Raw genomic sequence first — 26,817 nt, 5'->3', positions numbered from 1 at the left:
AATTCGTAAGGATTACTAAGTTGACAAATTTTCGTTTTAGCACCCGTGAGATCATCTATTTAGCTATTGAAGTGCTTCTGTCGCGATTTATAGATAAGTTCATACCTAGCCAAGAAAAGCAGAAGTATCAATATATTTAAGGGAAAAATTGTCAAGGTAAATAAAGATTCATACATAGTATAGTACAGTAGGTGTCCACCAAATGAGTGAAATCACCGATCGGCCTCTTGCCCTTTTCCTAATATACAACCGACATTTTGTTTCGTGAAACATCTTCGTGGAATGCATGACCGGCAAATACGCTTGTAGTGTGATAATAATGCTGACAAGAAAAAAAAAGTATGTGAGTCGAATGCAAGATCGAAATGGTAGGAGAGTGTCAGTCAGAAAAGTCCCAAACGCCAAAACTCCATGCTTGAATGCTGCATATGTTTCCCCAAATTGTTCGCCGCTCCCTGAATATTCAACAAAGACTAGTTGTCATCGTCTTCGATATGTGCATGACCCCTTGCCCAGACACGCTTCCAAGGGCCTTCAGGTCCAAAGGCTGCCTCTCGATCCTGGCGCATCCCCTCGAGGACGCCGACTATTCCGCCACTACGCAAACGTTCTAAGACAACGTTCATGCCTTGTTTGCTCTTAAGCACGGCATCCCGGGTCCGCTTCACCCCAATGAGTTCGATTGTCCGCTGAATACCAGCGGTTGATAGAGAGGAGAAAAACCCCCTCTTTGGTGCATCTTCTTCAACCTCGCCATTGTGGTCACCAATTGGATCTACCTTTTTTCTTCCAAGCAGCTTTCCTTGTCCGAACCGAGAACGGAACGTGACGGTCGTCTTCACGGTCGTCTGCTCGCCTCTCTTGTCGTCAAGGGCAAGCCCCTCGAGACTATCAAGAGCCCCTTCAATTGGCTGACGCTGGTAAACCTGCTTCTCAACGACACTGAGGATACCAGTCCATTCCATGTTACGTGATTCACTTTCCATCCAGCCTTCCTTGGGGTCGACGACCGTGGTCTCGAGAATGTAGCTTTGACCGGAATTGTCGGATCCTCCAATGCCCTTGGGGAGCAATTTGAGTATGCCAGCGGGGACTTTTGATTTTTTTAGATGAAGGCGAATTGTATGAAGACGCTGTGTCTTGGGATCGACGTAGCGATCGATAACATCAGTCGTTAGGACATGGCGAGAATACGGGTTGGGATAGCGGAGGAAGTAGGCTAGAGAGACAGCAGGGAAGGAGTAATCGTAAGTAAATACGTTCTCGAAGAACTTCATGATTGCAGATGCATATAGTCAGTCTGAATGATGGGGAAGCGATAGAGGAGCTGTGGCGATGGGATGATGCTCTGTGAGCTGTTGGGTGCTCGTCTGCTCAATCGCCTTTCTCAGTGGTCGGACAATTCTGCTCGGACCCGGACTCCTTTCGGCGACGGAAGAATTTCTGATAGCTTCTAGAGCCATTGCGCTAGCCTCATCCGGGACGCGGGGTGCTAGCCGTTCGGCTTCACGTGATGCAGTACAATAAGCCAATAAGAGGAACAATGGTCGCTCGATAGGATGACTCATCATTGGCCTACTTGGAGGGGCAGAGGTACAAATTATATCGGTGTCAAGATTAGCAACGGCAGTGCTATTACAAAGACCCCGGTCTTCAATTCCGTTCTAGCCTTTGGGTGCCACAGAGCGGTAGCCAGCAAGTTCTATACACTATAAACCCTTTGTGTCTCTGCAGACGCAATCTTCGAACATGGCGGACGAACCTGGTCAACCCCCCGCTCTCACAACTTTGAGCCTTGCCGAAAAGGCGCCCGATTCCAAGGCAGTCGGACAAAAGATTACACCTTTTGACGTCTCTGGTGGAGTCGATGAATCTGGAAAGCTCTTACCGGTTGACTATGACAAGCTGGTGCGCGAATTCGGTGCCACTCCTATCACACCAGCCTTGCTCGAACGCTTTGAGAAAGTTACCGGCCATCGCCCTCACAGGTTTATGCGCAGAGGAATTGTTTTTAGTCACCGTGAATTGACTACCATTCTGGATCGCTATGAAAAGGGCCAGCCATTCTACCTTTACACTGGACGAGGACCCAGTAGTGACAGCATGCACGTTGGACACACAATTCCCTTCGAATTCACCAAGTATGTGTTCTTGATCTGCCAACCACATCACACGATCGATAACTAACGATACTGTACTATATAGATGGTTGCAAGATGTTTTCGACTGCCCATTGGTTATCATGCTTACTGACGACGAGGCATGTTCCACACATTTCGATCGGTTATTCCTCTTGGGATGCTAACTGGTCTTCAGAAATTCATGCATTCGCAAAAGATCGATGTCGAGGACGCAAAGAGATATACCAAGGCGAATGCCATGGACATTATCGCTGTTGGTTTCGATATGAAGAAGACGTTCATCTTCAGCGATTTTGATTTTGTGGGCGGCGCTTTCTACGAGAACATGTGCAGGATGGCCAAGCGTATTACAATCAACTCTATAAAGGGAACGTTCGGATTTAACGACAGCAACAACATTGGTGAATTCCATTTCTGTGCTACTCAGTCCGCCTCGGCCTTTGCCACCAGTTTCCCGCATATCTTTGGCACAGACAGAAAGAAGGTCTCGTCCATCCCGTGTCTGATCCCTTGCGCAATCGACCAAGATCCTTATTTCCGGCAATGCCGTGAAAACGCCGAGAAGATGAAGTACAAGAAGCCTTCACTGATCCATGCAATCTTCCTACCTGCCCTTCAAGGCCCTGGCTCCAAGATGTCCGCTAGCGTGGACACATCCGCCATCTTCATGAACGATACCCCCGCCCGTATCAAGAACAAGATCAACAAGTATGCCTTCTCGGGCGGCCAAGATACCGCTGAACTCCAGCGTCAGCTCGGCGGAAACAGCAAAGTCGATGTTCCGTTCCAGTACCTTACTTTCTTCCTGGAGGATGATGAAGAACTTGAGCGCATTCGTACTGCATATGAGAAGGGAGAGATGCTCACTGGCGAGATGAAGCAGAAGTGTATCGCTGAGCTGCAAACCTATGTTAAAGATTTCCAAGAGCGCAGGGCCCAGGTAACTGAGGAGATGCTCAAGGAGTATATGAGTACTCGCCCACTTGAGTGGAAGGGTAACCCCAACCCAATTGTTGTCGAAAAAAAGAAATAGAGCAAGTGGTACCTTCCAGCCACTACAGTTTTAGACGAGTTCTGTTTAGAGATGCATTACCCTGCAGCTACACGATCAATGACCACCACACAATGTCCCTTGCACATCTTCATTTCAGACCACGTAAAGACGCTATATGTTCCGAGTTAATTCGAGGGTATACTCGGATTCGAGATGAAAGGTTCTATGTATTACCGTGGAAGGGGGACCCTTTCGGACCCTTTCGGGTCCATCAATACAATCCTACCGGGGATGAAGCCTCTGACACCGTTACTAAGCCAACACTCCTCACCGTCTACTAAATCAGCCACTGTAATAACCTCTTCCGTGCAAAACCCTTCTGCCAGGGCGTATCGTCTAGTTGTACCTGCATTGCCACCACTTAAGAGCGATGGTGTGGCCCATTTTGGTCCGGAGTCTTTGCTCGCGATATCCTTCTCAGATCCAGGTTTGCGCCGCCTGAAGTACGGGGTTGTGATGCTCCCTTCCATGATTTCGCCCTTTGGATTCACTACAAGCACCTCTGCCTGCTCTTGGGGTGAAAGGATCCCGGACCGATACCTGGCAGCTGTATAGTCTCCACGCGCAGTAGTCTTATGCGTAGTAAAGTCCGAAGGGGCCGTATACTCTGAGTCAACATATACACGCCACGTATTTGGCTGTGGAACGTCTCGGGAAGGGCAGAGAAGGTATAGGGGGTCCATTGATGCTGTCGGGTTGGCTTCGACCTTGCACGCTCCACTGCTGTCAATAACAACACGAAGGCGCCATGGTTGTGATTTGTTAGGTACAAACGTCTCTAAAATCCGAGTAAACTGGTCCAAATCCTGGCGTAGAAACTCAATAGCTTTTGCCCAATTGAAACAGATTGCCGCGTTTAGGAGCCGATCCCGGTGGTAAGGTAGAAGGTAGTATGGTGTAGCTAGAAGACGGGGTTCTGCAGTTCTTTCACCGATCGCACGCGGAATCGCAGGGTCATAACGGAGAGAAGATATGATCTGGAAGGAATCCGAAGAGGCTGTTGGTGGAGTGGATGCCATTGCGACGGGTCTTATTGGTTAATATTCCAAATTTAAGGTGATGTTGGAATGGATTGCTCAACAGCCCATGGATCTGGATGAAACCCTTTAGTACTAGCCTGGAGCCAACAGCGCACACGACCGATCATACAGCAATAAAGAGGAAAGCACTGGATACAAATGGACGTGGTAGAATTTCATTCGGTATCGGGCATCGCAGTCCGGTTCCTGGTATTCGCCCTCGACGCTGATATTGTGGAGAAAGCAAGGCACTGAGCATCCCTTTGTGGTGGGTGTGATTGGCTTGCGTTGCATGACGAGCTGCCCGGGCGGAAAGCCGCTCCTGCGTCGCCGGACCACCTTCTACGCATAACTTTTCAAGCCGCGCTCCTTCCATCTTCCAACCCCGAAAAAGTAGCCCTTCTGCCGACAGGCTTCCGCTGTGCACCAAGGACCAGTTCGTATTTCCCAATCTATGGATTTTCTTTAATTCTTATATACTTTCTCTCGTTAATGGATACTTTGCTAATCGTTGCAGAATTCGATAAGATCGAGGAATACGGGTTCCTAGCCGGGTCATCATGTCGAACGAATCACCACTACCTCAACCGGTGAAGAACGTGGTTGTTGACACTGCTTCTCTTCCGGCATCTTCATCGGCATCGGTCTGGGATCGTGTCTCGAAATGGGTGTCTGAGAATAAGGCTCTTGTTTATACCATTGCTGGTGTCGCCGTGGTCGTGACCAGTGCGGGTGTTGTCTACTATCTCTCCGACTCGAGCCGGCCGGCTCAAGCTCCTCAGCCTACAGAGAAGAAGAAGAGCAAGAATCAGCGACGCAAGGAGAAGGAAAAGGAGAAGAAGAAGGCGGAAGAGAAAGAGAAGGCCAAGGCTGCTGCTGTCCAGGACGGTATGTCCCTATAGATGATCTCCCAGGTTTCCGACCGCTCAATACTGGAACTAATGATCCCATAGAGAACAAGAAGGCCGAAGAAGCTCCTGAAGAACTCCCCGAAGTTGACGAAGCTACTGTCGGACAGCTATCGGAAGAGGTGGGTTAATGGTGTTGTGGTGACAAATGAGCGCTGGCGCTGACACTGGACTGTAGACACGGAAAGCCTATGCTGCGAAGCTGAAGGCTGCCGGTAACAAGGCTTACGGCTCCAAAGACTACAACAAGGCGATCGAACTCTACGGAAAAGCTATTCTTTGCAAACCTGATCCTGTCTTTTACTCCAACCGCGCTGCTTGCTACAATGTCCTGTCCGAATGGGAGAAGGTTGTCCAAGACACCACTGCTGCCCTTTCAATGGATAGCGAGTATGTCAAGGCCCTGAACCGGAGAGCTATTGCATATGAACACCTCGAGAAGTTCAGCGAGGCCCTTCTCGACTTCACTGCCAGCTGCATCATCGACGGCTTCTCCAACGAGGTCAGCCGTGTCGCTCTTGAGAGACTCTTGAAGAAGGTTGCGGAGAAAAAGGGTAAAGCGATCCTGGAAGCTAAGGGCAAGAAGCTCCCTAGCCCGACCTTCGTGTCCAACTACCTCCAGAGCTTCCGTCCCAAGCCCCTCCCCGAGGGTCTCGCTGAATCCGTTGAGTTGAGCGAGGATTCTGGCAAGGGTCAGTTGCGCAAGGGTCTGCTCGCAATGGCGCTGAAGACCGGTGATGGCTATGACGAGGCTGCCACAGCCTTCGAAAAGGCCCTGGAGCTTGGCGACCTTGGTGAATTCGAAGCCCTTGCCCTCAATTTGAGAGCCACCTTCACTTACCTCGAGGGCAATGCTCAGGCTGCCCTGGCGGACCTCAATAAGAGCGTTGAACTCCAGCCATCTTTGGTTCAGAGCTACATTAAACGTGCTAGCCTGCACCTTGAACTTGGTAAACACCATCTCCCAATTTCAGCAGCGTCGTTGCGTAGTCAATGTCATTTCTAACAGAGAATGGATAGGAAACAAGGATGCCGCTGCGGACGACTTTGAGCTCGCCATCTCCCACAACAAGGACGACGCTGATATCTACTACCACCGCGCCCAGCTTCACTTCATCCTCGGCGAATTTGCCGAAGCCGCTAAGGACTACCAGAAGTCCATCGACCTTGACCGTACCTTCATCTATTCTCACATCCAGCTGGGTGTAACACAATACAAGATGGGATCTGTCGCATCCGCCATGGCAACTTTCAGGAGATCTGTGAAGAACTTCGAGGACGTGCCGGATGTCTACAACTACTACGGTGAACTTCTCCTTGACCAGCAGAATTTCTCTGAAGCCATTGAGAAGTTCGATAAGGCCGTAGAGATGGAGAAACAGAGCAAGCCCATGGGAATTAACGTTCTGCCCCTTATCAACAAGGCGCTCGCTCTGTTCCAGTGGAAGCATGACTTCCAAGAGGCCGAGAATCTGTGCCAGAAGGCTTTGATCAGTAAGTAACCGCCGCTATTATGTGCAAAAACGGATTATAGTCTAACCCCGCTCCAGTTGACCCCGAATGTGACATCGCTGTGGGAACCATGGCACAGCTCCTTCTGCAGCAGGGCAAGGTCTCGCAGGCCCTCAAGTATTTCGAAAGAGCCGCAGAGCTGGCTCGTACCGAAGCTGAAATTATCAACGCTATCTCATACGCTGAGGCAACCCGGACACAGCTCGAAGTGCAAGAGAAATACCCTCAGCTCGCTGCACGCTTGCAGACCATGGGTGCTGGCCTAGGTGGACCCCCGGGCCTGTGAATTGAGACGTGCTTTCCTTTTTTTCTTTTTCCGCGTTTGAAGTGACCAAGAAGTATATGTTGGATTAATAGTGTTTGTCATTTTTCCTTTCTCCCCACTTTCATACCTCAGCTAGAACGAACAGGCGATGGTTCATGTCTGGCCATGATCCTTTTGTTTCTAGTCTCTTCCGATACATCTAGGGTGCCGGAGCCTTTCATCTGCGCGTGTACTTACTAGCTTTGCTTCCCCTTCTTTTCCCCGGTTTCCATATCCTTTCGCGGTCCCCTTGTTCGGGTAATACAAGGGTGGTCACTTTCATATTTGTTCTTTTTTTCTCCCTCTTCGTTATACTTCACTTTCTTTCGAATGCAGCACCGGGCTTTTTTTGTGTAGGAAGAATGGCTGAAATGAGCAGGAAATTGCAACGAAGGCATGTTCGGTGCCTGAGGCGTCATGTTTAAATGGGAAGATGGGAAGAAATCATGTATCATAGCCAATGGAAGAGTTGGAAGGGTGTCAAAACAGTCCTACCGTATCTGCCTAAATCAGTAAGCAATTAAAGAATCCATGATGGAAGTTTTGGTTCGCATTTCTTGGAATTTCATTCATGGTTTTGAGAGAGTGAATCTGGTGCTTCTGCAAGCGTGGGCCAATAATACTCGGGGCAGGGGGTTTTATGATATATGGACTGGTTCCAGCCTAAGGGACGAAACTAAAGCTAAACAGCTCATGATATGGTCATGGGGTGTCCACCTGACGGGGCGGGCAGAAACCCCACTCTTCCGCCTATCAGTGCTTTGCGTATCAGCGTCATCATTGGAATCTCCATCTTGATACCAACTCATCCATCCCTTAGGATTTTCTTTCCTCTTGTTGAGCCACTCCGGTTGCGAATATCGGTCTTACATTTGGACTCTCTTCTGTGGACTACTATCGGTTGACCCGGAAGCTGTGTTCCTTCCTCCCCTCTTCACCTCGTGTCGCTCTCATACCCACCTACATAGTACTAGTAGCATCAATTATATCATCAAACTACTTACTGCCTGATCTACGAGATTTGAGGTTTCCAGCTTTCCACCTATCAACGAGCAGTTTTGCTTGAGTCATTTTCCAGATGCGTGCATTTGCTACGTAGCAGGATAGCATAAGCCAGTGGTTGTCGTGTTTCACTGCCTGACAGTGACCGTCCCTTACACTCAGGCTGACTTGATTGCATAAGGTACGCATTCCTTTCCCCTTTCCTGCCCCTCCTCTCATCTCCACCATCCACAGAGCACGCCTTGTTTTACTACCAGCAACATCCCCGACACCCCACAGCGTTTAAATAGCTGGTGGATGTTTTGGTACTACTTGCTGTACCAACTACTAAGGACTGGCGTTGTAGATTGCGTCGGGAATATTTGGCTTCCTCAATACTGGCTTTGGCTATACCTTATCTCCCTGGAACGGAGTTGTGCTGATCAAGCCAAGATGCCTGGCAGAAAGGGTATGTGGATTCTCCTTCAACTTTAGTCAACCATAGCTAGTGAATTTTGACTGGCTTATACCACTCTGCATTCTAGCCATCGTCAACCTTTACCCGCTTAACATATCGGACGTTCTTCCATATCGTTCCTTGACCTTCACGTCGGACTCCGATCATATCGAGGTTGGCCGCGCCTCGAAACGTGAGAGGAAGAACCTCATCCCTACCAACTATAATGGACTGTTTGACTCTCGCGTGATGTCACGGAATCATGCAACGTTACGTGTATGTTTTAACAACAAGGTACGCTAGCGGAGTGTCTCTAACAGGACCTATTGTTTTCTCGTATCCATCATGTGGACTGTGCTAATACTTTTGGCTTTAGACTCTCTATCTCAGTGACGGCAACTCTATGCACGGCACCTGGGTGAACGGCGAAAAGGTACGCGCTGGGGAGGACACTATACTTAGGAACGGCGATGAGGTGGTTTTTGGAACAGAAGTTGTCCGTGGCCATGGTGAGTCTGTTGTTCAAGTAGAGTTCAGAGACTTTCCTGACCTGGTTTCAAAAGAGACTTTTCCTCCACTCAAAGTTCGCTGTGAACACCAGTGGATAGATTCGGGGTATGCTACGCGCGTACAACTGATGTTGGGGTCCACTAACACAGCATATAGTGACGAGGTTGCCTTAGATATTAGTAACAACCACCAGCCGAACCGGGCAACTAATACGTTCTGTGTTCCTGACGACGACGACGATTATGACAATGAAGTGATTTATGATTCAATCCCGGCCCCAGTAGTGACGGCTGTTGAAAGTAGCTCTGAGTCAATAGACTCGGATCTTGGCTCGGATTCGGATGACGTCTCAGTCATGGAGATCTCCTCCCCAATTACTTCTCCGCCTAAAGGTGGTGACATCGTTGGATCACAGCAAAGTCCGATTGATGTCGACAGCGAACAAGCCGAACAGCCTCTTGCAACCCCAAGAATGACTCCGCCCTCAGCCGTTGATATCGCAGAAGGGGCCAGTAACAAGGTTCAAGAAAAAACCTCCTATGTCATTCATAACCCCAAAAATACAATAGTTCTAGTTTCTGAAGAACAATCGGTTGCTGAACCTAGTGACTGGGAGAGTGAAGATGACGACCAAGCTGATTCCATGGATGACTCAATGTCCGAGTCACAGTCGGCATATGATGGCGAAGAATCTGACCCAGATAGGTTTTCCGTGAGATTGAACCCTGATCCATACATGACTATCAATCAGGGTATACAGGCAGACACGACTTGTGGTGATTATGATACTTCGACTACGGATTCTTATTCGAAAGGCAAAAAAGCAGAGGCATGCACACCGGATCTCACCCGTCAGACCGCGGCCAGCTGCGGAATTGGTCCTCTCTTTAACAATACCTCTCCGAGTCTTAATGAACCGAGTACATCTTGGTCAGCCACTGCCAGAGATGACGCGAACTCCGGCCTCCCCTTACACCCGAGCGGAAAACTATTCGATCACTCTCTGGCCGGGTTCCATTGCGCTGCTTTCACACAGGCAATGGAGCCTTGGCAAGCACACGCTGCTCACGGTCCTGCCTACCCTTTTTCAGATCACTGCAGCCCACGCCCTCCTTACAAAGATGGCCCATTTGTCAACTCGCTGTCCCAGTTTGTTGATAGTAATCATCGAGATAACACTATTGTCCCTACCGCTACCGCCTCTGCTCTTGGTAACGAAAACATGCAGAGCCATTCTACTGATATTGAGATCCGTGGAACGGAGGCGGGTGACAACACCGACTTGAGTAATGTTGGCGTGCAATCTTCATCACTTCTAGAGAAAATACGTGGACCAGAGTGTGATACCTCTACATCATCCCATAATGACGTTGATCCGTCGTCGTCAAGGATCCCTGGGCAGGGACTCAAGAGGAAAGCAATGGATGCAGAGATAGATTCTCAGGATGAAGATAGCGTTGTTATCCATGATACCTACCCCTGTACTGAGAACGATTGCTCGGTGGATGAGAAACCTACAGTGGAAGAGGTTGATTCATGTCTTCCTGATGCCCAGCCGCAAATCACCGTATCCGAACTGGGAAACATACCATCACAACTCACTGAATTACCTGCCGCACACGCATCTCAATTGTCTGATAGCCATGCCCTTTCTATTCCAGACAGAGGAAGACCGTCGAAGAGGTTGAAGACCACTACAGCAGCAAGTTTCAAGAGTCATGCTGCTAGTGCTGCCCTGGGCGCAGTTGTCGGTGCAGTCGGTACTATAGCTATCCTTGCCTCGCTCCCTACGGATTACTTTGCTTAGAAACCCCGCTGGTTGCTTTGATACGAGTTGGGTCTTCTTGGCCATTGCATGACTTTTACGATTATGATACACTATCACTCAACTAGGAGTTTCTTTCGTTTGTGAGTTTAATGATTGGGAATGTTGTCTTTTGCTCTTAGGTATTATCGGTCAGGGTTAGGGTCAGGAGAGTTACAGGCTGGTGCATTCGTCTATATGATATTTTGACATGTTTCTCCTTTAGGCCAATAATAGCAATGAGTTCAGTACCTTCCATCAGATCTATTACTTTTGAACGTTGGACGCACCGTACTTTTGGCCGAGCTGCGCCGGTTGGTGAAGTAGCCTTCATCTTCCAGGGTTGGTCCTTTTGGACCTACTTTTGCTCATAGGTAACCCAGGATGCGTAGTCAAAGGCTGATTACGTGCTTACAGGAACCGATTGTTCCAAAATCCTTCTGGTTGTGCCAGCACCGAACCTTCTTTTTTCTCCGGTCTTCGGCAAGATATTGTGTTCGATCAACAGTGCTCGGCCGGTGTTGAATCAGCTGATAAATATAATGATCGGTGTGCGTCGCGAGTGTCTGCCGTGTTTCGCTTTCGTGGTGTGACAAGTGCCTTCCAGTGTTCATGCTCGAACAATCAAAGATGATGTGACAATGTTCTTTCCCCAGTCAACCGACTCCAGTTCCACTGTACTAACTGGTAGTCACTTGTACTCTGTATTCCGGGATACCATTCAGCCGCAGCTTAAGTGGCAGGCAACTCGGAAGTGCACACACGGAGAGCAGGATGGTGCATGCTTCGGGCCAGTTCCAGATTGCATACGCGCGTGATTTGTAGGCCCGGCTACTTGCATATATCTAGCCTCGTATACGCATGATATTTTACCCTTTTCAGATTTTGTTTGGCATTCCTCGTCATCAAGCCACACATGTTTGGCTGTCCAACGAACGCAATAAATTGAGCTGCCGACCCCGTTTCTAGTGTCCGAGCTCAGAAACACTAGGCAACTTTTGATTGTTTCCATATGTTCTGTTCTTTTCTTTGTCTTTTCTTTTCTTTTTTTCCTCCTGCAAGGACCGGATCTTGAATTTCAATAGCAGGCAAATCCCGTCTTCAAGAGGGTAAAGCCCCACGCAGACGACTGCAAGGTGACGAAGTCTTATCACTCTGCATCGTACAGGTAATCCGAGGACAGCCTCCTCGATGGCCTTGTTTCATCATTTTCCCAGGGACACCCTTTTAAATGTGACCAATAAACGATCACAGGCCATCCCGGTACTAGTAGGCATCATGAGCCTGATTGGTTTGAATAAGGATCCTTACTCGCCGAGCGCACAAGTCCACACCGAATCACTGAACCGTTGTGAAGCACCACATCAAATCTTTCCGGTTCCTATGTTAGGCGGCAGCGTGCAGATGAGGCATTCATATCTAGATAGAGCGCGGACATCTCGGCGCCGAGGAAACCACCATGAGGTTAACGTATGTTGATGCTGTACTCGAGCTTCGGGACAGTTCATATTTTCCGTTCCATTACCCGATGTTGTGACTGTTCCTCGCACAAGAGCCGATTGAGCAGGATTCTTACGATACTACTCCTGTACTCTTTTCTTTTTCTGTCTTTCTCGTTCTTAGATCTCGGCCTCTAGTCCAACCGGAGGTAGCACTTCCTCCGATATTGCAGCGCCAGCCGTTGTTGGCCTTTCTGTCACAGCACGACTGGGAATGGGGCGCGACTGCATTGCGTGGTTCTGCATTAGCAGTAGCCAAACATATCACTGGTTGGTGATCGAATGATTTTCCGATTCCTCATCAAGGAAACAGAGATATGCAGTTCTACTCTAAGGGCCTTGCCATATTACTGACTGGATGGTCTACCAACAATTGTTCAAGCTTGCGCATGATCAAATCCTGCGAACGTTGAGTGTGGACGGTTGATCACATCCACTACGAACGCCATCCGTTTGTGCCAACACATACTGACCGTTCGTCCAGCGTTACCACACCGTCTAGAGTTTCCGGTTGCTGATTAGACATCCCTATACCGAGGATGATTCCGAGGCTGCACGCCTTCCTGCACAAATCCGTGGGTAGCAGTGGCCTGAACACTTAAAAGCGACATACCGGCTGGTTTGAAGCGGTCAGTATGTATGTATGTACGTCCGTATGTATCTACTCAACCACTTTGTAAGTTGAGTAACACAACACTTTGTGGCTGCCATGCCTCTAGTTTAATGCCCGTCATATACACCCCACCTTCCATTGTCTTCGGCACTGACAAGCGCCTGTCGTCGTTTCTTTTCTTTTTGCTATTTGATGATTGATAGTTTCAATATCATGTTCGATGTGCCGCATTTATCCCAACCCGCCCTAGGCGCAGCTCGCAGGCACACCCTCGGTCCGGTTGATAATGTTCGGAATAACAACTATGGTTCTGACCCGGCTTAATGGGTCAAGAATGTCTCAAAGTTCCCACAGTCCGGCATGGCTCAAAATATCTGTTGGGTGTAGTCAACTTTTGCTTACTTACTGCATTCTAAGCTGGTTATGCAGCCATTTGATGACCCTGGACCATGCCGCATTGCCCGTATTCGTGTCATTGATATGGGTAGAATACCGACTTTACCGAAAACCAACATCCTCAATCACTGGGATCGATGTCCTGCTGATCCATTCAGAGTATCCTCCGACAAGAGGACGTTGGACAATGATTCCACATTGCCAATACGGATTCCACCAGCGTCCATTGACTCGAGACTTGGTAGGACAATCTCCCCGGCATAGTACTACGGTTCCAATATAGAGGACAAATAGCAATCGCCCCGTGCAAGGAGCAGCCTGGCTTCACTGCTGGCATCATCCTTCTGCCTTTGGCCTTGGCTTTTTATGAAATGGTATGCCGACAACCTCGATGCAAAAATATACCCCTCTGTCGGAAGAAGCGATTCAAAAGAGTATTTAAGTATGGACTCTCCCGCCAAATCGGCCAAACAACTTGTTCACTCTGACTGTCTCTATATTGCTTCTTCGCTGAGGGTTCCACCAGCATTTTGTTCAAACATGGCCCACCAGGCACGTTCAACAATCTACCTTGATCCAGAACACATATCCTGTACGGGTGGAGGACGAATAGCCCTGACATGCAGAAGTTGCGCAGGAAATCCTCGAAGGTTTGCTCCCCTCATTGTACCCAACCTTCTGATGTTAGCTTAAGGCTCCCCAGAGTTATGGATTGCAGTAGCTGCCAGGGCCTGGGCTTTAACACATTCGTCTGTGCGCACTGTAACCCTGAGGCAGCGGCAGGGACAGTACGAAGTGCAGTATCATCGCTGCATCATTCCACCCCCGAATCGTCACAGCCCAATTCTCCCACGTCGCTGAGCAGAAGTTCCTCTAGGTCTATGTCTTCGCAAAATAGCGGGCAGCAGAGATAAGGTTGAAACAGTTGGGAGTTGGCAATATTCATTATGAAACTGGAAGAGTGGATAGTGTACTGCAGCCTGGCGCTGCTCATATTCTGGCTTGGGGCCGAGGGGATCAATCCTTGCTTTCTGCCTACTGTTGGTTTTTGCAGGTGAACAGGAGCATTAGGGAAATGCCGGTCATGGAGGCAACATCTTAACTACCACATATTCTGTGAATATGTCTCTCCTTCTTTATTTTGCCATTTATTTTTCCATTCCCTCTTTTTTTCTCTCTCTTATTTTTGCATGTGTTGACTTACAACGTTCATGTATGGCTCCTATCTCCCAACCCTGGCAGATTGAGAACAATTGATGGCAATAAAAATATAAGGTCGCGTTATGTCAGGCTTCCCCGACTTCATTTCATATTCTCATCGATGCTCTACCGCTTATTTTAGGCTTTGAATACGTACATACGGCAAAGGAGAAAGTGGAGTAGAACATGACAACATACGAAATATTGAAGGCTTTCATTTAACACCCGCCAGCATCGGATATTCCGGTCGTTTGATTCGCGGCTTCTCCGAGTTCGGGGAACATGCGGGTGGACTAATTATGACGAATCCCCTCAATGATCTACATGTCCATCAGGTCGATCAATATGAAGCCCCCTTTTTCGCGACTGGAAGCCTTAGATTTCTAAACACTCTGCAGTTGATTTCAGAACTTTCATCTCATCTCATTATGGCTAGTATCTCATGGACGAAACTCCCCCCTCCGTCGAGGGTTCCCTACGCAATCCCTCAATTGGAGGGGGAGCGTATCACAATTCCTGGCAGTAAGGGGGTATTTCGCATTCTGGCATCTTCAAAGCAGACAGATGGCTTAATGGCTGTTTTCCAAAGTGGCGCAGTGCTGTCCGACGCACCGGGATTCCATTACCACAACCACGCCCACGACGTGTTTTTAGTTACGAAAGGCTATCTGAAGTTATGGAATGGAGATAAATGCCGCATCATGGGCCCAGGTGACTTTGCATATGTGCCGCCGGTACTTCACTTCCGCATATTCTGCATAGAAAGAGAAGCAAGATCTGACACATCGCTAGACAGTCGTTCATAATCCCGAAATGTTAGGTCCGCATACGGAAATCTACGGCCTGATCACACCCGGTGACTGGGTTGATTTCTTCCGACACGTCTCTGAGCCCTACGAAGGGCTACTTGTTCCCGAGAGTGACGACCGTGATTTAAAGTCCCTGTTGATACCCAAGGTTATGGCTGCGAAGGAAAAGTTTGATGTTGTTTTCCAACCAAACTACCAACCCCCAGATTTAGGAGACTGGACAAAAGATGATGAACGTCTCCCGGATTCCTCGCAGCCGTTTTACTTACGTGCCAACACCGGCCCAAGGTGGATGTTGGGAGGTGTTATGTCTCGGCCATTTATCACAACGACCCAGAGTGACGGGGTGTGCGCAATTTCAAGCATTGAATCATCCAACGAGTATGGCCCTTCACTACTATCAAAGGATATGACGTTCCAAAACGTGGATCACTGCTTGTGTATTCAAGAGGGAACCCTGGTCGTCCGTCTGAAGGGCGTACCGGATGCCGTCTTTCGTGAAGGCGAGACGGTGGTCATTCCAGCAGGGCAGACATTTGCTCTAGCTTTCAACAGCAGGTACGTGCGTGTCTGGTCTTTCACAGATGGCAATGGTATTGAGAGCCTGGTGCATCGGTTGGGGAAGCCATTTGAAGGCGTTGTTCTGCCTGATACGGAGTTGGAATGGGATTCGGCACAGGTCGGATCTGTTGCAAAGGAGCTCAATGTGGAAATCACCTTGTAATAGTTACTGTCACCGCCCATGTCTCCTTTCGCTAGTCAATACCCCGAATTCAATATAAATTACTCAAACAAATTAAAAAGTTAGGCCATAATAGTGTTTTAACTTCCCCGCGGGGCACCCCGCGGGGCTGTCATGTGACGGCTAGGCAGGTCGGCAGTTGAGTTGGTGTTCGGCAATTCCGATCATTTTTTTTGTCGCGTCGCATACTCTCTCTGTACGCTGTGTTTGTCCAGATGCACATCCCAGCATCATCACCCCATACATACATACGTACAACATATCTGGATGTAACGGATATGACTATAAATGGATGATGCAACGCCAGACGCAGCGATCGTCATCATCAATTCGTACCACAGTGGATGATTCTGGTCCACCAAGGGCGAAGCGGCCGCGTGCTGCTCAAGCCTGCGACAGGTGCAGACTAAAGAAATATAAATGCGATGAATCATACCCTTGCTCGCACTGTAAGAGTATGTCATCCATCTAGCCTCCTCTCAAGGAATAGATCTAACCTGCACAGAAAGCGGCATCAGTTGCGTATATCAAGGGAATTACCGACAGCGTGAAAATGACCGCTCAGTCAGGTGAGTTATCATTCCTGGTGTGCTGTGGTAACGTCTCTGATGGCGTTTATTAGCTATGTTTCCGATCTAGAGAAGAAAGTAGACGAGCTTTCCGCAAAGCTTCGGGTGGCTGAATCTGAGATTGCTTCGCAGCGCTCTCCTCAGTCTCAGAGAGAAGCGACAGCCCCTGAAACCAGACAGGTGCCCCATTCCATAATAGATGCGACCCCATGTTCTATGCCTCGACATGGCTCGACTCCAAGAGAAGAGATACCACTGTCCTACGACAACCATGATGAGGCCGGGGACTCCGTGGAGGATGAAATCAGCGAGCTTAACCACCATACCAATGGTATCGAGTTCCACGGTAGCACATCGTCAACTGCATTAATAGGTCATCTTCAAAAGAGACATGAGCCCAGACGAACTCAAGAGCGACATAGTCTCAGTGGTGTGCCGGAGTATTCTATAGTCTCGACACTACATAATTCAAGCTTCTCACCCTCATACACGGCTGGTCCAGCGCAACCCGCAGCACTTCATGAACATAACTACTACTTTGAGCAGGCTCATGCATTTATGAACGGATATTTCGAGAACATCCACTTTATTCATCCTCTGATTGACAAAGAGGACTTCTGCCTGCGAGCCCATGATCTGTGGTTCAACCGAACTAAACAACCAGAACCAAGTTTTGTCGCGTTGTATCTGAGCATTCTCTCATTTGGTGCCTTGGTTCGTGTTTGGGATGAGGAGCGACTGGGAGGATTAACTCGTTTCGAGTGGAGCCGGAAGTTGTTCGGTGAAGCTCAAGTCTATCTGAACTATTTGCAGTTTTCGAATAATCTGGACACAGTCCAGTGCTTGTACCTCATGGTATGCATGGCTTCTATCTATTCACAGACACACACACACACACACACACACACACACACACACAATTTGGCTAACGTGGATAGGCTAAAATTTGCCAAAACGAGCTCAACCCGAACTGTCAGTTATCCTATCCTTATGGTAATATCGTATTGCTAATGTCTGGTAGTGGCTTATATGTACTTGGGCCTTGCTATACGCACCTGTCTAGCTGCTGGTTTCAACAGGGAAGTGCGTAACTCCACAGAGCAACGGGCGGGTTGGATCTCGAAGACTTGGTGGTAGGTACACCTAGAATTATTCGGTATCGCCAGTGCTAATGATCTACAGGGGTCTATTCTCTCTCGAGATGTGAGTCCTTTCTGAAGTTGTAAATCTCTGTGATGTATACTTATGAAGCAGTGAGATGAGCTTTTCTGTTGGCCGTCCCGACACTCTAGGAATGGATGAATACCACAATCGAGCTCTACCGGAAAGAGACGATTCCGAATACGCCATCATACCATGGATGGTTGATTTTGCACAAATGATTCGAAAGGTGTCTGTGCAAATCTATCATTCACGCATCACTTTGCAGGATAAATTGCAGGTTGCGCTGCAAATCGAGGCTGAGTTGGATCGATGGATGTTGAGACTCCCTGAAAGAATTAAGCCGGATGTCCTGAGACAACGAGCATCTAGCGGTGCACTGCGAGACCCAAAGTGGGCTCGCCGGCAACGGTTAGTCTTGGGCATTCGTAAGTCATCCACCGTGAACAATTCGAAAGTCACGACTAATCCAGATAGGCTATTATAACGTCAAGATGCTCCTGTTTCGTCCATTCCTGAGTCACTTTACACGCAAATTAAGACACCCACCGATCGAGCTGGAACAGGCTATCGGGAAGTGTCTCGATGCTGCGATGAAAACAATTGAAGTCATCTACGATATCTACCGAGTCCACACGTTCTTTCGGTGCTGGTATGTTCTACCCATGATATTCTCAGATTTCCTTCCACCCTAATCTTATTTCATAGGTGGTATAACACAACGTACGTGATGTTCGCCACATCAACACTGTTACTCCCCATGATTAAGCTTGGCATGTGCCCTGAAACTATCCCATGGCGACGATCCGTGGAGAGGGCGCTGGAAATCTTGGAAGCAATGGATGAATCTGTCGTGGCACGGAAGTCCGTTGATCTTATCAAGCGTTATCTCAGGGAATTTAGCTTGTCGGACGCCCAATCAAGTATGGCGAACATTGAGGGAAGTGTTCCGGCATATGCAGCGGAGACTCCTAGTCAGGGTACATTTGACATACCGGTATGTGACTTTTGTTTCTCTATTCAATGCCTTCGGAACCTAACGGCAACGTGACAGGAATGGGCTCATGGCTTTGGATTTCCGGATTGTTCGTTTGAAGGAATCGCGCGGCTCTTCGATGATATAGGGGGACTGCCTATGTTAGACAATTGATTGTAAAATAATGTTATTCGTAGCTAAATATTTCGATTTTGTACATACGCCACCCCAAATCGCCCATACATTTATCTACGACCGGAACTCACAATGTCAAAATCCCTATAAATCTAGCACATCAAATTGACCATACATACGCACATCTCAAAATATCAAAAAGAAAACAGATCTAAAGATTCGCCTTCTTCTTCAAAAATAACTCTGGATTCTGCACAACAGCCTTCTCCACCTCCTGCAGCGCATCGTACCCATACAACCAGGGCTGCACCTCAGGACACGTCCTATACACATACCCATCAGCACCAGGCCAACGACCACAAAACACTCAGAAGAAAAAGGGAAAAGTAACTCACCATCGACTAGGAAACGCCCCCTTAATTTCCTTCCCCAACTGTGACAAGAAAATCTCATCTCTCTTTTCCTGCTCGGGTCCGTTGTACATGTGGAAATCGTTTCTCTACAGTGATTCGTTAGTTTTAATTTTTCCCATGAGCCAAGTAAAGATTAAAGGGGAGAAGATAGAGCAAGAGAGACATAGGCCTTACCTGTTTAAACGTCTCCTTAACAATCGCCTCCCCTCTAGACTTCCTCAAACTCTCGTATAAGCGGAGAATCTCTGGAAGTTGTGATTTACTCTTCATGTGGCCTAGGAGGCCGCCGAGGACGGCACCGTCCTCGAGGGAGGAGTTTGCACCTTGGGCTAGGTAGGGGAGCATTGGGTGGCAGGAGTCGCCGCTGGGATTATTAGTTAGAATTGCTGAGAGAGATAGGTTAAATAAAGAGGTGTGGGGAAAAGAGCGTACATAAAGACGAGGTTGGATTTGTCGTTAATCCAGGATTCCATTTCGCCATCTGTATCAAATGATTAGCAAAACACCCAATGAAAGGGGGGGGGAAACAACAATGGAAGAAGGGACATACGATGCATCAGCTTCCACTTATCGACCGTGTCGACATAACTAAGGAACTGGTTCAACCTAGACGGACCATGTCAGTCAAATTCCCTTTCCCAGGAGAAGGAAGAAACATACACAGGATCCCATCCCTCAAAGAGCGCCTTCATCTCCTCCACACTCCCCTCCTGCCTCGATACTCCGGGGGGTAAATTATCTGGCACAAGAAGCACAATATTAAACATGTTTCCTCCACGCAACGAATAAGCCACCGCATGCGCCCCGGGCCCAACCCAGAAATGACACTCCGGGTTCTCAACCCATGCCCTCAGTTTTGGATCCGTGATCTCCTCAGCCCTGAGCACAATGCGATATGCCAAATCACCCGTCGGCAGAGGATCGTCCTTCCTGCCCTCGAAACACTCCCGACATTTTGACCACAGCCCGTCCGCCGCGACGATCAGATCGCCACTGTAAGTCTTCCCGGAGAGTGTGTAGACAGTGGTGGAGTCGAAATCGAGGCGATCGACCCGCTCGTTGAGGTGGAATTTCACGCCGAGGTCTTGCGCGCGGGTGAAGAGCGCTTGTTGGAGGTCGACGCGGTGGAGATCGATGAAGGGGGCTTGGTATTTTGAGCGGATGTTGGTATGGAATTGGTCTTCGTGGGCGAGGATTTGACCGGTGTATTTATGGACGGTTAGGGCTGTTGGTTCGGCGGCGGATTTCCAGAGAGATGATGGGAGGCGCCAGTGGTTGAAGAGGCGGGAGGCGTTGGGGGTTATTTGGAGGCCCGCGCCGACCTGGATATTATTATTAGCTTTTGGAGCTTCTATATCGGGGAGGTTATGAAAGTGGATCTGGGGAGGGGGAGGCGCGTGGCGTATATTGTATGTGTATGTGTATGTACCTCGGCCAGTTCCTTTGCTTGCTCAATAACTTCGACTGTATGGCCGGATGTAGCGCAGGATATAGCTGTCGCGAGGCCACTGAGGCCTGCGCCGACTATGATAATGTGAAGGTGGGCGTCTTCCGGGACCTTTCCATTAAGTTAGCCTTTTTTTTTTTTTTTTTTTTTGGTATTCTCTATGTTTAACCGGACGACGCGATGAACTTACCATGGTTGTTTCCTCCTTGCGCGGCTTTCCTCCCGATAACCTAGTTAAAAGACGATAAATGTAGTCGAACATTGAGATGCGCTGCTTACTAGGATTTTCAAATTGATTTGCACATAACAGCCAGCGCAAGGGGGCAAATGAAGCTCAAATACGAGCAATCCGGCATCCAATCAGACGATCGTGAAGGCATTACCGGGGTCGGAATTGCCGACGCTATCGGATATTCCACGGCTGGGCAGAACCTGGCGGCTGTTTTTGACATCTTTTAGTTAGGTTTTGATTGGGCTAGACAAGGAGGATCCTATCTGAGGTTGATATGGGGCCCCGGGCTAATTTGGAGCTGGTGGTTAGGGCGTTGGTCTGAGCTTTTGGGGTACATACATGATACATGTGTCATGTATAGCTTATCAGTTTCCGTGGTGAGTTTTTGGGCTACATGGTTTTTATTGGATTGAGGTACATTCTTTATATAATACATAATCTTAGGATTTTTTATAGAGCTGTTACTTTATTGTGGTGTGTTCTCATTTTCTGCTTGAAAAACCTAGTCTTGGTAGTATTGCAAATGCTTCATAGCTATGTGGTTGTTTCATAAAATAGACCATCACAAAGCTTCTGATATCCGAGCCCTATCAGCAGGTACAGACAGGCAATAGTCCGAGCCTCTCGGCAGATCCGAGTCATAGGTCTACACATGCGAATTACACCATAGCTCTCGACAGTGGTGACCATTGATCGTACGGTCCAGTGGCGAATTCTCCACAGGCAATTTCATGGGTAAACCAATGCCGGGTGGATCTGGGTTGACACAATATGCTCGGGTATATCGGCATTTATGGAGAGTGGGCCAGCCGGCAAGATGGAAGTCAACATATCATGGACGCTTCATTTGGCACGATCTAGTATCTCATATGCTCACTATATACAATCTATTGCATAACATCATCTAATATCAACATCGGTACACCCTAGAGAGCCGACTTCTCCCACGTAATGTCCTTCCCCACTATTCCCTCCACAGCGGGAATCAACGGCCGCAGGGCATATCCGTAGTCACCTCCATTAGGCGTGCGCAGCAAAGTATGAATGTGGAACTTCTTCGGCTCTTCATTGTTCAAAAAGACGCCAGAGTGGTGATCAAACTCAACGAGGATAATAGGGCTCTGAATCCGATAGTAGAACGGATCCTCATCGCCAAAACCACCAATCCAGGAGAAATATGTCTCGGACTCGAATTGCCGGATGTGATCCAACTTCATCTTCCGGGACCGCTCGGGAAGGTAGAGTAGATACTGCTCCAAGATACCGTAAAGCAACTTCTTCTGCTCCTCGTTGAGCGATGAAGCGAGGATACCCTCGTACGGAACCTCTCGGTTGTCCCGATACGCACCACACACATGCCGCTGATCATCCTTGTTCCAGCGACCAGGTGGCATTGCGGGGTCATGCATATCAGCGTACACGCGAGCCTCCCGCCGGAGATCTGGACTGAGCGACTGCATAAGTCGGAGACCGAGTTCCTCCTCCACCTGCATAATGCGGGTGCCTGCATACGGACCGGAGTCGATCTCATTGGGTTCTGCGCCCGTGAACCACGGCGAGGCGACGATCTGGCCCTTGTACAAGAACACATTTAGACAGAGATGGTGGCCGTAGAATGACCAGCCCCAGGGTCTAGTGGTGGAGGGGCGTCCGAACAGGACGAAGTTGTAGGAGAACTCGTTCATCACCTTTGGTGATTCGACGAGCTCGCCGAGGAAGTGGTTGATGCGCATAGCTTTAATGGCTTTGTCGTAGCCTTCTGGTGATAACGTGGCCCTGAGCACATTGAGAATTGTGTCGCGGGTTTCGGTGTTGACTTCATCGAGACGGAGACCTTTGTGGCTGAGGAGGAATTCGGGGTTTGACCATGTGCGCCATTCGGGAGAGTCGATGTGATATGAGAGTGCTTGGCGTTGTTTGTCGTCTACTATGGAGAGTAGCGACTCAACTGCGCTTACTATTTTGCCGATGGGAATGTCTTCATCTTGTAATGTGAAGAGCCCGGGTCGGACATTTCCTTGTCGAATATTAGTAACAGAATAGCAATTGCGGGAAAGGATATACCATACCATCAGTTGTGACACCCTTAAATGGCTCCTGCAACAAATCCAGCCAGTGCATGTACAGCGCATGCAACCATGGTGGGTTGTGGAGTGTCTTGAAATCATGGGCATATTCATGCGCATCTTGAGTGCGCATTACCTGGAAGCGTTTCAGGCTCAGGTCGGGTAGATATTGGCGGTACTCGCCCGTAGGCTTGTCTGATTGCGCGCGTGTCATGTTGGATAGCAATTGAAGTAGATTTGACTGGTTGAAGAAAGTTGGAGAAGAGGAGGGGCGCTACGTTTTAAATGCAGCTTATTTATACTTGGATTTTTATTTCCCCATATCGGATGATCCCCCGTGGCGTTCTCTCCACACCTTCCCCACAACTGCGCTGTGGAGAGCGGCAAACTCCTTACCCGTCGGCCGTTGATTCCATTTCAAGAAAAAGCAAACGTACTACGGATTCCTAATTCCTGGGGTTGGACCTGTGGGGTGATGTTGCTAGGGCTTACGCATATTATGGTGAAGGCCCCCCTCGGTAGTTCTACCGATTCACGTATAATGCTATATCCATCTTGTGGTTCACGTCATTTTCCTTGGTTAGTATAGGTCCAAGTACCGTCTTTGGTGTTAGCACTCTGATAAGCTTTTCCATGATGCACAGCAGCATCAATTGAAAGTTTGATCAGGTTGTTCTACTGCCCTTCTTATAACTTTTTGCTATTGGTATCAGTTACTTGAGATGTGTCTTCCATGCGATGTCTAACGCAAAAAAATAAAAACAAAAAAAATGACAGTTGATAAATACAAGCAGCAATAACTGAATGTCCAGCTAGCGCCGAATATTCTACCTGTCTGTCTTTCTCATGCCGAGGGAGTCGCACTTCGTGACCCGACATTCTATCTATTCACCCAAACTCTAGGAAAGCAGACCAACTAACAAGTAAGTATGAAACAATGAAGGAAGCCCTTGCACAGACTTTGTATGCTTACTCCAGCTGACCAGCGGCCTGCTGGGGATTTGATCAACGCCGCATTCCGATTCCTCTGGAGGCATTTGCATTGTACACTGAACTGCCTTCTATCTCGATCACTCCTCATGACCGTCAGAGTCGCTGTCGTCGTTATCTGCCAGCTGCGCATTTCTTGACACGACTACCTTGGAATACCCTAGTTGAGCCTGAGCACCATATTCAAATAACAGCATTTCAACCTCGTGGTGACCTTTCCTCTTCGCCCACTCGAGGCTTGTTATTCCATGGCAATCTTTTAAGTTCGGGTCTGCACCTGCATCAAGTAGCATCTGGACCACTGCCTGCTGCCCTCTGTATGACGCGACTGTAAGGGCAGTGGCATCGTGCCGGCCACCAGGGGAGTCCAAATTGATGCCGCTTTTTATAAGCCTTTCCACGACGAGCGTCATCCCAAATGAAGCCGCATAGTACAGTGGCTCTGTGGACCAAGCCTCTTCAGTAGCAGCCTCGGGGATCAAGACCTGGACCCAGGATCTAAAGTTACCGCCACTGTGTAGAGCACATGTTGCGAAGAAGGCCATTATCTCGTCCAATTCAGAGTCCTCAAGCGCGAAACCAGCAGGAGCATGCAATCCACAATACTGTCCCCAGGTCATGGAGGCATAGTTCAACAGTGGAAACTCCTTCAGACGCCTTCTAAGGGCATGTCGGCTTCGGCATGGTTTCTGGAATGAATCAAACATCAAGTACGTCAAGCATTTCTGAAAGATACATCGTGTAGCCTCAACCTCCTGCAAACTGTAGTATCCGGCAGGGCCTTGTCTGATAGCGTCGGATGTAAGGAATGCTTTGACCGAGGAGTGGGCTAATGTTATAACCGAAGTCACCTCATCATACGCTACTAGTCCCTGGCATATCTTCAGGATGACTGTGGGTGAATATAGCCTGCATTCGTCGTCTAGAAATTTATCTCCCTTGACGATGACCACAGCTTCGCTCAATGCCGACAAAGTTATTGGTTGCCGGCTAAATGTAAGCCAGAGAAGTATATCTCTTGCTAGTTCACGGCTATACGGGGGAATCTGTCCAAGAATCACTTCGTACGTTCCGTTTAAGCTTTCTGGCAATGTCGCGAGCGCCTTCCGGACACCTCGACCGGTTGCTTGGGCGCTGAGCAGGTCAATCTGACACTGAACGTATCGAAACCTACGTTGGCGGTTAGTTGAAAATGCAACTTATTTACATTATGAATTCCGATGGTCGCGCTTACATTCCGTTGGCCTTGGTTATAAGTGTGGTAGTTATATCTCGTTTGGTGTGTGGAGGGAGATAACGAAGGCTTGGTCGTGTCTCCAACTGCGCGTTTACGAAATCCTGAATGTCGTTCTGATTTGAAGATGGTTTCATTTGTGCTCTCAGGAGGTCATCCTTACTCAGTGTCACTGAAGCTGCAGTACTGGTAGCCATCACATGTATCTGATATTCAGATTCTGCGAGGGTTAGCAATGTCCCTATAATGTCTTCACACTCATCGCTCTCATTAACAGCATCGACAAAGATATACAGCCGCTTTAGCTCACGCGCATAATTGCGAAGTATCTGGAGAAGTGTATTCGGAGAAGGAAGTGACTTCTTCCTAAAGTCAGGCTCCAGTACGTCAAGGGCTTGTGGAAAGCGATCGGAAAGCTGCGCGAGTAAAGCACCGAGAACATGAACCAGCTTCTGGGAAGCACTGAGCTGAAACGAGCAGTACGTAAATAGTGCTAAGCTGAAGTCTGTGCTTTGGGTGGCCTTCCTTGCCTCTTCTATAGCAGTCGAACTGTAGCCAGTGCATGTTAACGACTGTATAAGATATGAAATTATTCCAAGAGTCGAGCATACCAGAGAACTGTTTTTCCAGAGCCAGCTAAACGAATGGTTAGTACGTAGATTTAGTGAATCATCGGGAAGCCAAAGCTTACATTTGCCCTCAAGATAGAGCACCCGAGACTTCTCCTGTCCGCGAAACCATCGTTGAAAAGGACCATCGATAAACCAAGATCCAGTGCCAGCCTGGCATACAGACCGTGCTTTGCGATGACTTGTTTCCACATCAAACGGACATATCCATTCCCTTATCTTCTGACGCAGGTCCTCTATGAAAGAAGCTGTTAGATGGTGCTCGAAAAATTTGAAAAGAGACGATTATCCTAAAGCTCAAATCGAATAGGAATGGAAGTTCTTTTAATATCTCACTTTGACTATCTTGTCTCATCAGCGTTCCCAGGTCCGTCAAGTAGTTAATTGACGATAGGACCTCCTTGTCCATTGCCCTGATGATATAATTAGCCCCAGTCCCAGAAATTTATAGAATGGGGAAACATACGAGTTCTCATTCACCATAACCAAGATAAAATAACTTTTGAGCCGCTCAAGTTGGACGATGCTATCTTGAAGCTTCTCTTTCTTCCCGGGCCATCCTAACTGCTTAAAGAATGACTTTCCTCGTGCTTGTCTTTTCATCAAATCGTCAAGGATATCTTTCAAGATGCCGTTCGCACTAAGCAAGGCGTGTCGAAACGATTCTGACGAAAGCGATTGTGCAGACTTGGGATCCTGTATGTCCAGGGTACCTTGCATTTCTCTACTCATTTGCTCAAGAACTGCCTTTAGAGCGAAAAGCTCGCCAAATAATTCTCGGATCTCATTGTCGGCATTCTTGACCTCCTTGCAATATCTATATACCTGGCCCGCAGTTTCTATAACTTGAAGAATCAATCCGGTTATTGCGAGGGGGTCCGCCATTCCAGCCTGCCCGGTAACACCTGTCTGTTCGAAGATGAGGCTCAGTGCTTCTTGTGTAGTTTCTAGCGTAGATTTGAAAGCAATCATAGAGGGGGTTCGGATGTTTGAATGTCGGGAAGTCGTCGCGAAAA

General features: G+C 48.4%; 11 protein-coding genes across 11 annotated transcripts; 5 read left to right on the top strand and 6 right to left on the bottom strand.

Annotated features, from left to right (window-relative positions):
- Positions 1–148: 148 nt before the first annotated feature.
- Positions 149–1,408, bottom strand: BDV27DRAFT_123423 (MSF1 domain protein). Its single transcript, XM_032065868.1, has one exon. It carries the CDS (start codon positions 1,275–1,277, stop codon positions 474–476), a length of 804 nt encoding a protein of 267 aa, XP_031930870.1. The 5' UTR covers positions 1,278–1,408; the 3' UTR covers positions 149–473.
- Positions 1,409–1,622: 214 nt separating this feature from the next.
- BDV27DRAFT_64842 (tryptophan--tRNA ligase WRS1) lies at positions 1,623–3,270 on the top strand. Its single transcript, XM_032077187.1, has 3 exons — positions 1,623–2,141; positions 2,206–2,260; positions 2,317–3,270. The coding sequence occupies exons 1-3, from the start codon at positions 1,750–1,752 to the stop codon at positions 3,172–3,174; spliced, it is 1,305 nt and encodes a 434-aa protein (XP_031930869.1). The 5' UTR covers positions 1,623–1,749; the 3' UTR covers positions 3,175–3,270.
- Positions 3,271–3,365: 95 nt separating this feature from the next.
- On the bottom strand, positions 3,366–4,508 carry BDV27DRAFT_142549 (aminotransferase class IV-domain-containing protein; the record flags this gene model as incomplete). The annotated part of the gene is made up of 2 exons (XM_032069969.1): positions 3,366–4,192; positions 4,331–4,508. 2 exons carry the CDS (start codon positions 4,506–4,508, stop codon positions 3,366–3,368), a joined length of 1,005 nt encoding a protein of 334 aa, XP_031930868.1.
- Positions 4,509–4,586: 78 nt separating this feature from the next.
- tom70 (putative mitochondrial outer membrane translocase receptor (TOM70)) lies at positions 4,587–7,529 on the top strand. The gene is made up of 6 exons (XM_032065867.1): positions 4,587–4,650; positions 4,732–5,102; positions 5,168–5,244; positions 5,301–6,072; positions 6,143–6,616; positions 6,673–7,529. Exons 2-6 carry the CDS (start codon positions 4,775–4,777, stop codon positions 6,918–6,920), a joined length of 1,899 nt encoding a protein of 632 aa, XP_031930867.1. The 5' UTR covers positions 4,587–4,650; positions 4,732–4,774; the 3' UTR covers positions 6,921–7,529.
- Positions 7,530–8,372: 843 nt separating this feature from the next.
- Positions 8,373–10,693, top strand: BDV27DRAFT_142547 (FHA domain protein; the record flags this gene model as incomplete). The annotated part of the gene is made up of 5 exons (XM_032069968.1): positions 8,373–8,388; positions 8,465–8,670; positions 8,753–8,885; positions 8,940–8,991; positions 9,043–10,693. The coding sequence occupies 5 exons, from the start codon at positions 8,373–8,375 to the stop codon at positions 10,691–10,693; spliced, it is 2,058 nt and encodes a 685-aa protein (XP_031930866.1).
- A 2,073-nt stretch (positions 10,694–12,766) lies between these two features.
- On the top strand, positions 12,767–14,022 carry BDV27DRAFT_123413 (uncharacterized protein). Its single transcript, XM_032065866.1, has one exon. The coding sequence runs from the start codon at positions 13,089–13,091 to the stop codon at positions 13,479–13,481; it is 393 nt and encodes a 130-aa protein (XP_031930865.1). The 5' UTR covers positions 12,767–13,088; the 3' UTR covers positions 13,482–14,022.
- Positions 14,023–14,826: 804 nt separating this feature from the next.
- Positions 14,827–18,829, top strand: BDV27DRAFT_142546 (RmlC-like cupin; the record flags this gene model as incomplete). Its single annotated transcript, XM_032069967.1, has 11 exons — positions 14,827–15,132; positions 15,191–15,913; positions 16,263–16,408; positions 16,572–17,373; positions 17,457–17,490; positions 17,540–17,651; positions 17,701–17,721; positions 17,773–18,107; positions 18,157–18,331; positions 18,388–18,676; positions 18,734–18,829. The coding sequence occupies 11 exons, from the start codon at positions 14,827–14,829 to the stop codon at positions 18,827–18,829; spliced, it is 3,039 nt and encodes a 1,012-aa protein (XP_031930864.1).
- A 172-nt stretch (positions 18,830–19,001) lies between these two features.
- BDV27DRAFT_142545 (putative monooxygenase) lies at positions 19,002–20,912 on the bottom strand (the record flags this gene model as incomplete). Its single annotated transcript, XM_032069966.1, has 8 exons — positions 19,002–19,113; positions 19,186–19,289; positions 19,378–19,567; positions 19,636–19,684; positions 19,754–19,809; positions 19,864–20,525; positions 20,633–20,761; positions 20,841–20,912. 8 exons carry the CDS (start codon positions 20,910–20,912, stop codon positions 19,002–19,004), a joined length of 1,374 nt encoding a protein of 457 aa, XP_031930863.1.
- Positions 20,913–21,771: 859 nt separating this feature from the next.
- Positions 21,772–23,177, bottom strand: BDV27DRAFT_123409 (DUF3500 domain-containing protein). Its single transcript, XM_032065865.1, has 2 exons — positions 22,952–23,177; positions 21,772–22,899 (listed from the first exon to the last, which is right to left on the bottom strand). The coding sequence occupies exons 1-2, from the start codon at positions 23,160–23,162 to the stop codon at positions 21,809–21,811; spliced, it is 1,302 nt and encodes a 433-aa protein (XP_031930862.1). The 5' UTR covers positions 23,163–23,177; the 3' UTR covers positions 21,772–21,808.
- Positions 23,178–23,508: 331 nt separating this feature from the next.
- BDV27DRAFT_123408 (uncharacterized protein) lies at positions 23,509–23,969 on the bottom strand. Its single transcript, XM_032065864.1, has 2 exons — positions 23,935–23,969; positions 23,509–23,871 (listed from the first exon to the last, which is right to left on the bottom strand). The coding sequence occupies exon 2, from the start codon at positions 23,825–23,827 to the stop codon at positions 23,636–23,638; it is 192 nt and encodes a 63-aa protein (XP_031930861.1). The 5' UTR covers positions 23,828–23,871; positions 23,935–23,969; the 3' UTR covers positions 23,509–23,635.
- Positions 23,970–24,018: 49 nt separating this feature from the next.
- On the bottom strand, positions 24,019–26,773 carry BDV27DRAFT_154667 (uncharacterized protein; the record flags this gene model as incomplete). The annotated part of the gene is made up of 6 exons (XM_032071998.1): positions 24,019–25,108; positions 25,173–25,721; positions 25,784–25,808; positions 25,864–26,037; positions 26,138–26,214; positions 26,268–26,773. 6 exons carry the CDS (start codon positions 26,771–26,773, stop codon positions 24,019–24,021), a joined length of 2,421 nt encoding a protein of 806 aa, XP_031930860.1.
- Positions 26,774–26,817: the final 44 nt, after the last annotated feature.

The sequence above is a fragment of the Aspergillus caelatus genome, assembly GCF_009193585.1.
Source record: "Aspergillus caelatus strain CBS 763.97 unplaced genomic scaffold BDV27scaffold_31, whole genome shotgun sequence".
NCBI classification, from domain to species: Eukaryota; Fungi; Ascomycota; class Eurotiomycetes; order Eurotiales; family Aspergillaceae; genus Aspergillus; species Aspergillus caelatus.
The sequence above is the reverse complement of the archived record's forward strand: the minus strand, read 5'-3'. Positions and strand labels throughout refer to the sequence as shown.

Bases quoted from the DNA above. Each gene is read 5' to 3' on its own strand.
- BDV27DRAFT_123409 (XM_032065865.1), bottom strand. From the start codon at position 23,162: ATGACACGCGCGCAATCAGACAAGCCTACGGGCGAGTACCGCCAATAT. The intron at 22,900-22,951 runs GTATGGTATATC...ATATTCGACAAG, and splicing joins TAAGGGTGTCACAACTGATG to GAAATGTCCGACCCGGGCTC.
- BDV27DRAFT_123423 (XM_032065868.1), bottom strand. From the start codon at position 1,277: ATGAAGTTCTTCGAGAACGTATTTACTTACGATTACTCCTTCCCTGCT.
- BDV27DRAFT_64842 (XM_032077187.1), top strand. From the start codon at position 1,750: ATGGCGGACGAACCTGGTCAACCCCCCGCTCTCACAACTTTGAGCCTT. The intron at 2,142-2,205 runs GTATGTGTTCTT...TGTACTATATAG, and splicing joins ATTCCCTTCGAATTCACCAA to ATGGTTGCAAGATGTTTTCG. The intron at 2,261-2,316 runs GCATGTTCCACA...ACTGGTCTTCAG, and splicing joins TCATGCTTACTGACGACGAG to AAATTCATGCATTCGCAAAA.
- BDV27DRAFT_123408 (XM_032065864.1), bottom strand. From the start codon at position 23,827: ATGTCGGGTCACGAAGTGCGACTCCCTCGGCATGAGAAAGACAGACAG.
- tom70 (XM_032065867.1), top strand. From the start codon at position 4,775: ATGTCGAACGAATCACCACTACCTCAACCGGTGAAGAACGTGGTTGTT. The intron at 6,073-6,142 runs GTAAACACCATC...GAGAATGGATAG, and splicing joins TAGCCTGCACCTTGAACTTG to GAAACAAGGATGCCGCTGCG. The intron at 6,617-6,672 runs GTAAGTAACCGC...ACCCCGCTCCAG, and splicing joins GTGCCAGAAGGCTTTGATCA to TTGACCCCGAATGTGACATC.
- BDV27DRAFT_123413 (XM_032065866.1), top strand. From the start codon at position 13,089: ATGTTCGGAATAACAACTATGGTTCTGACCCGGCTTAATGGGTCAAGA.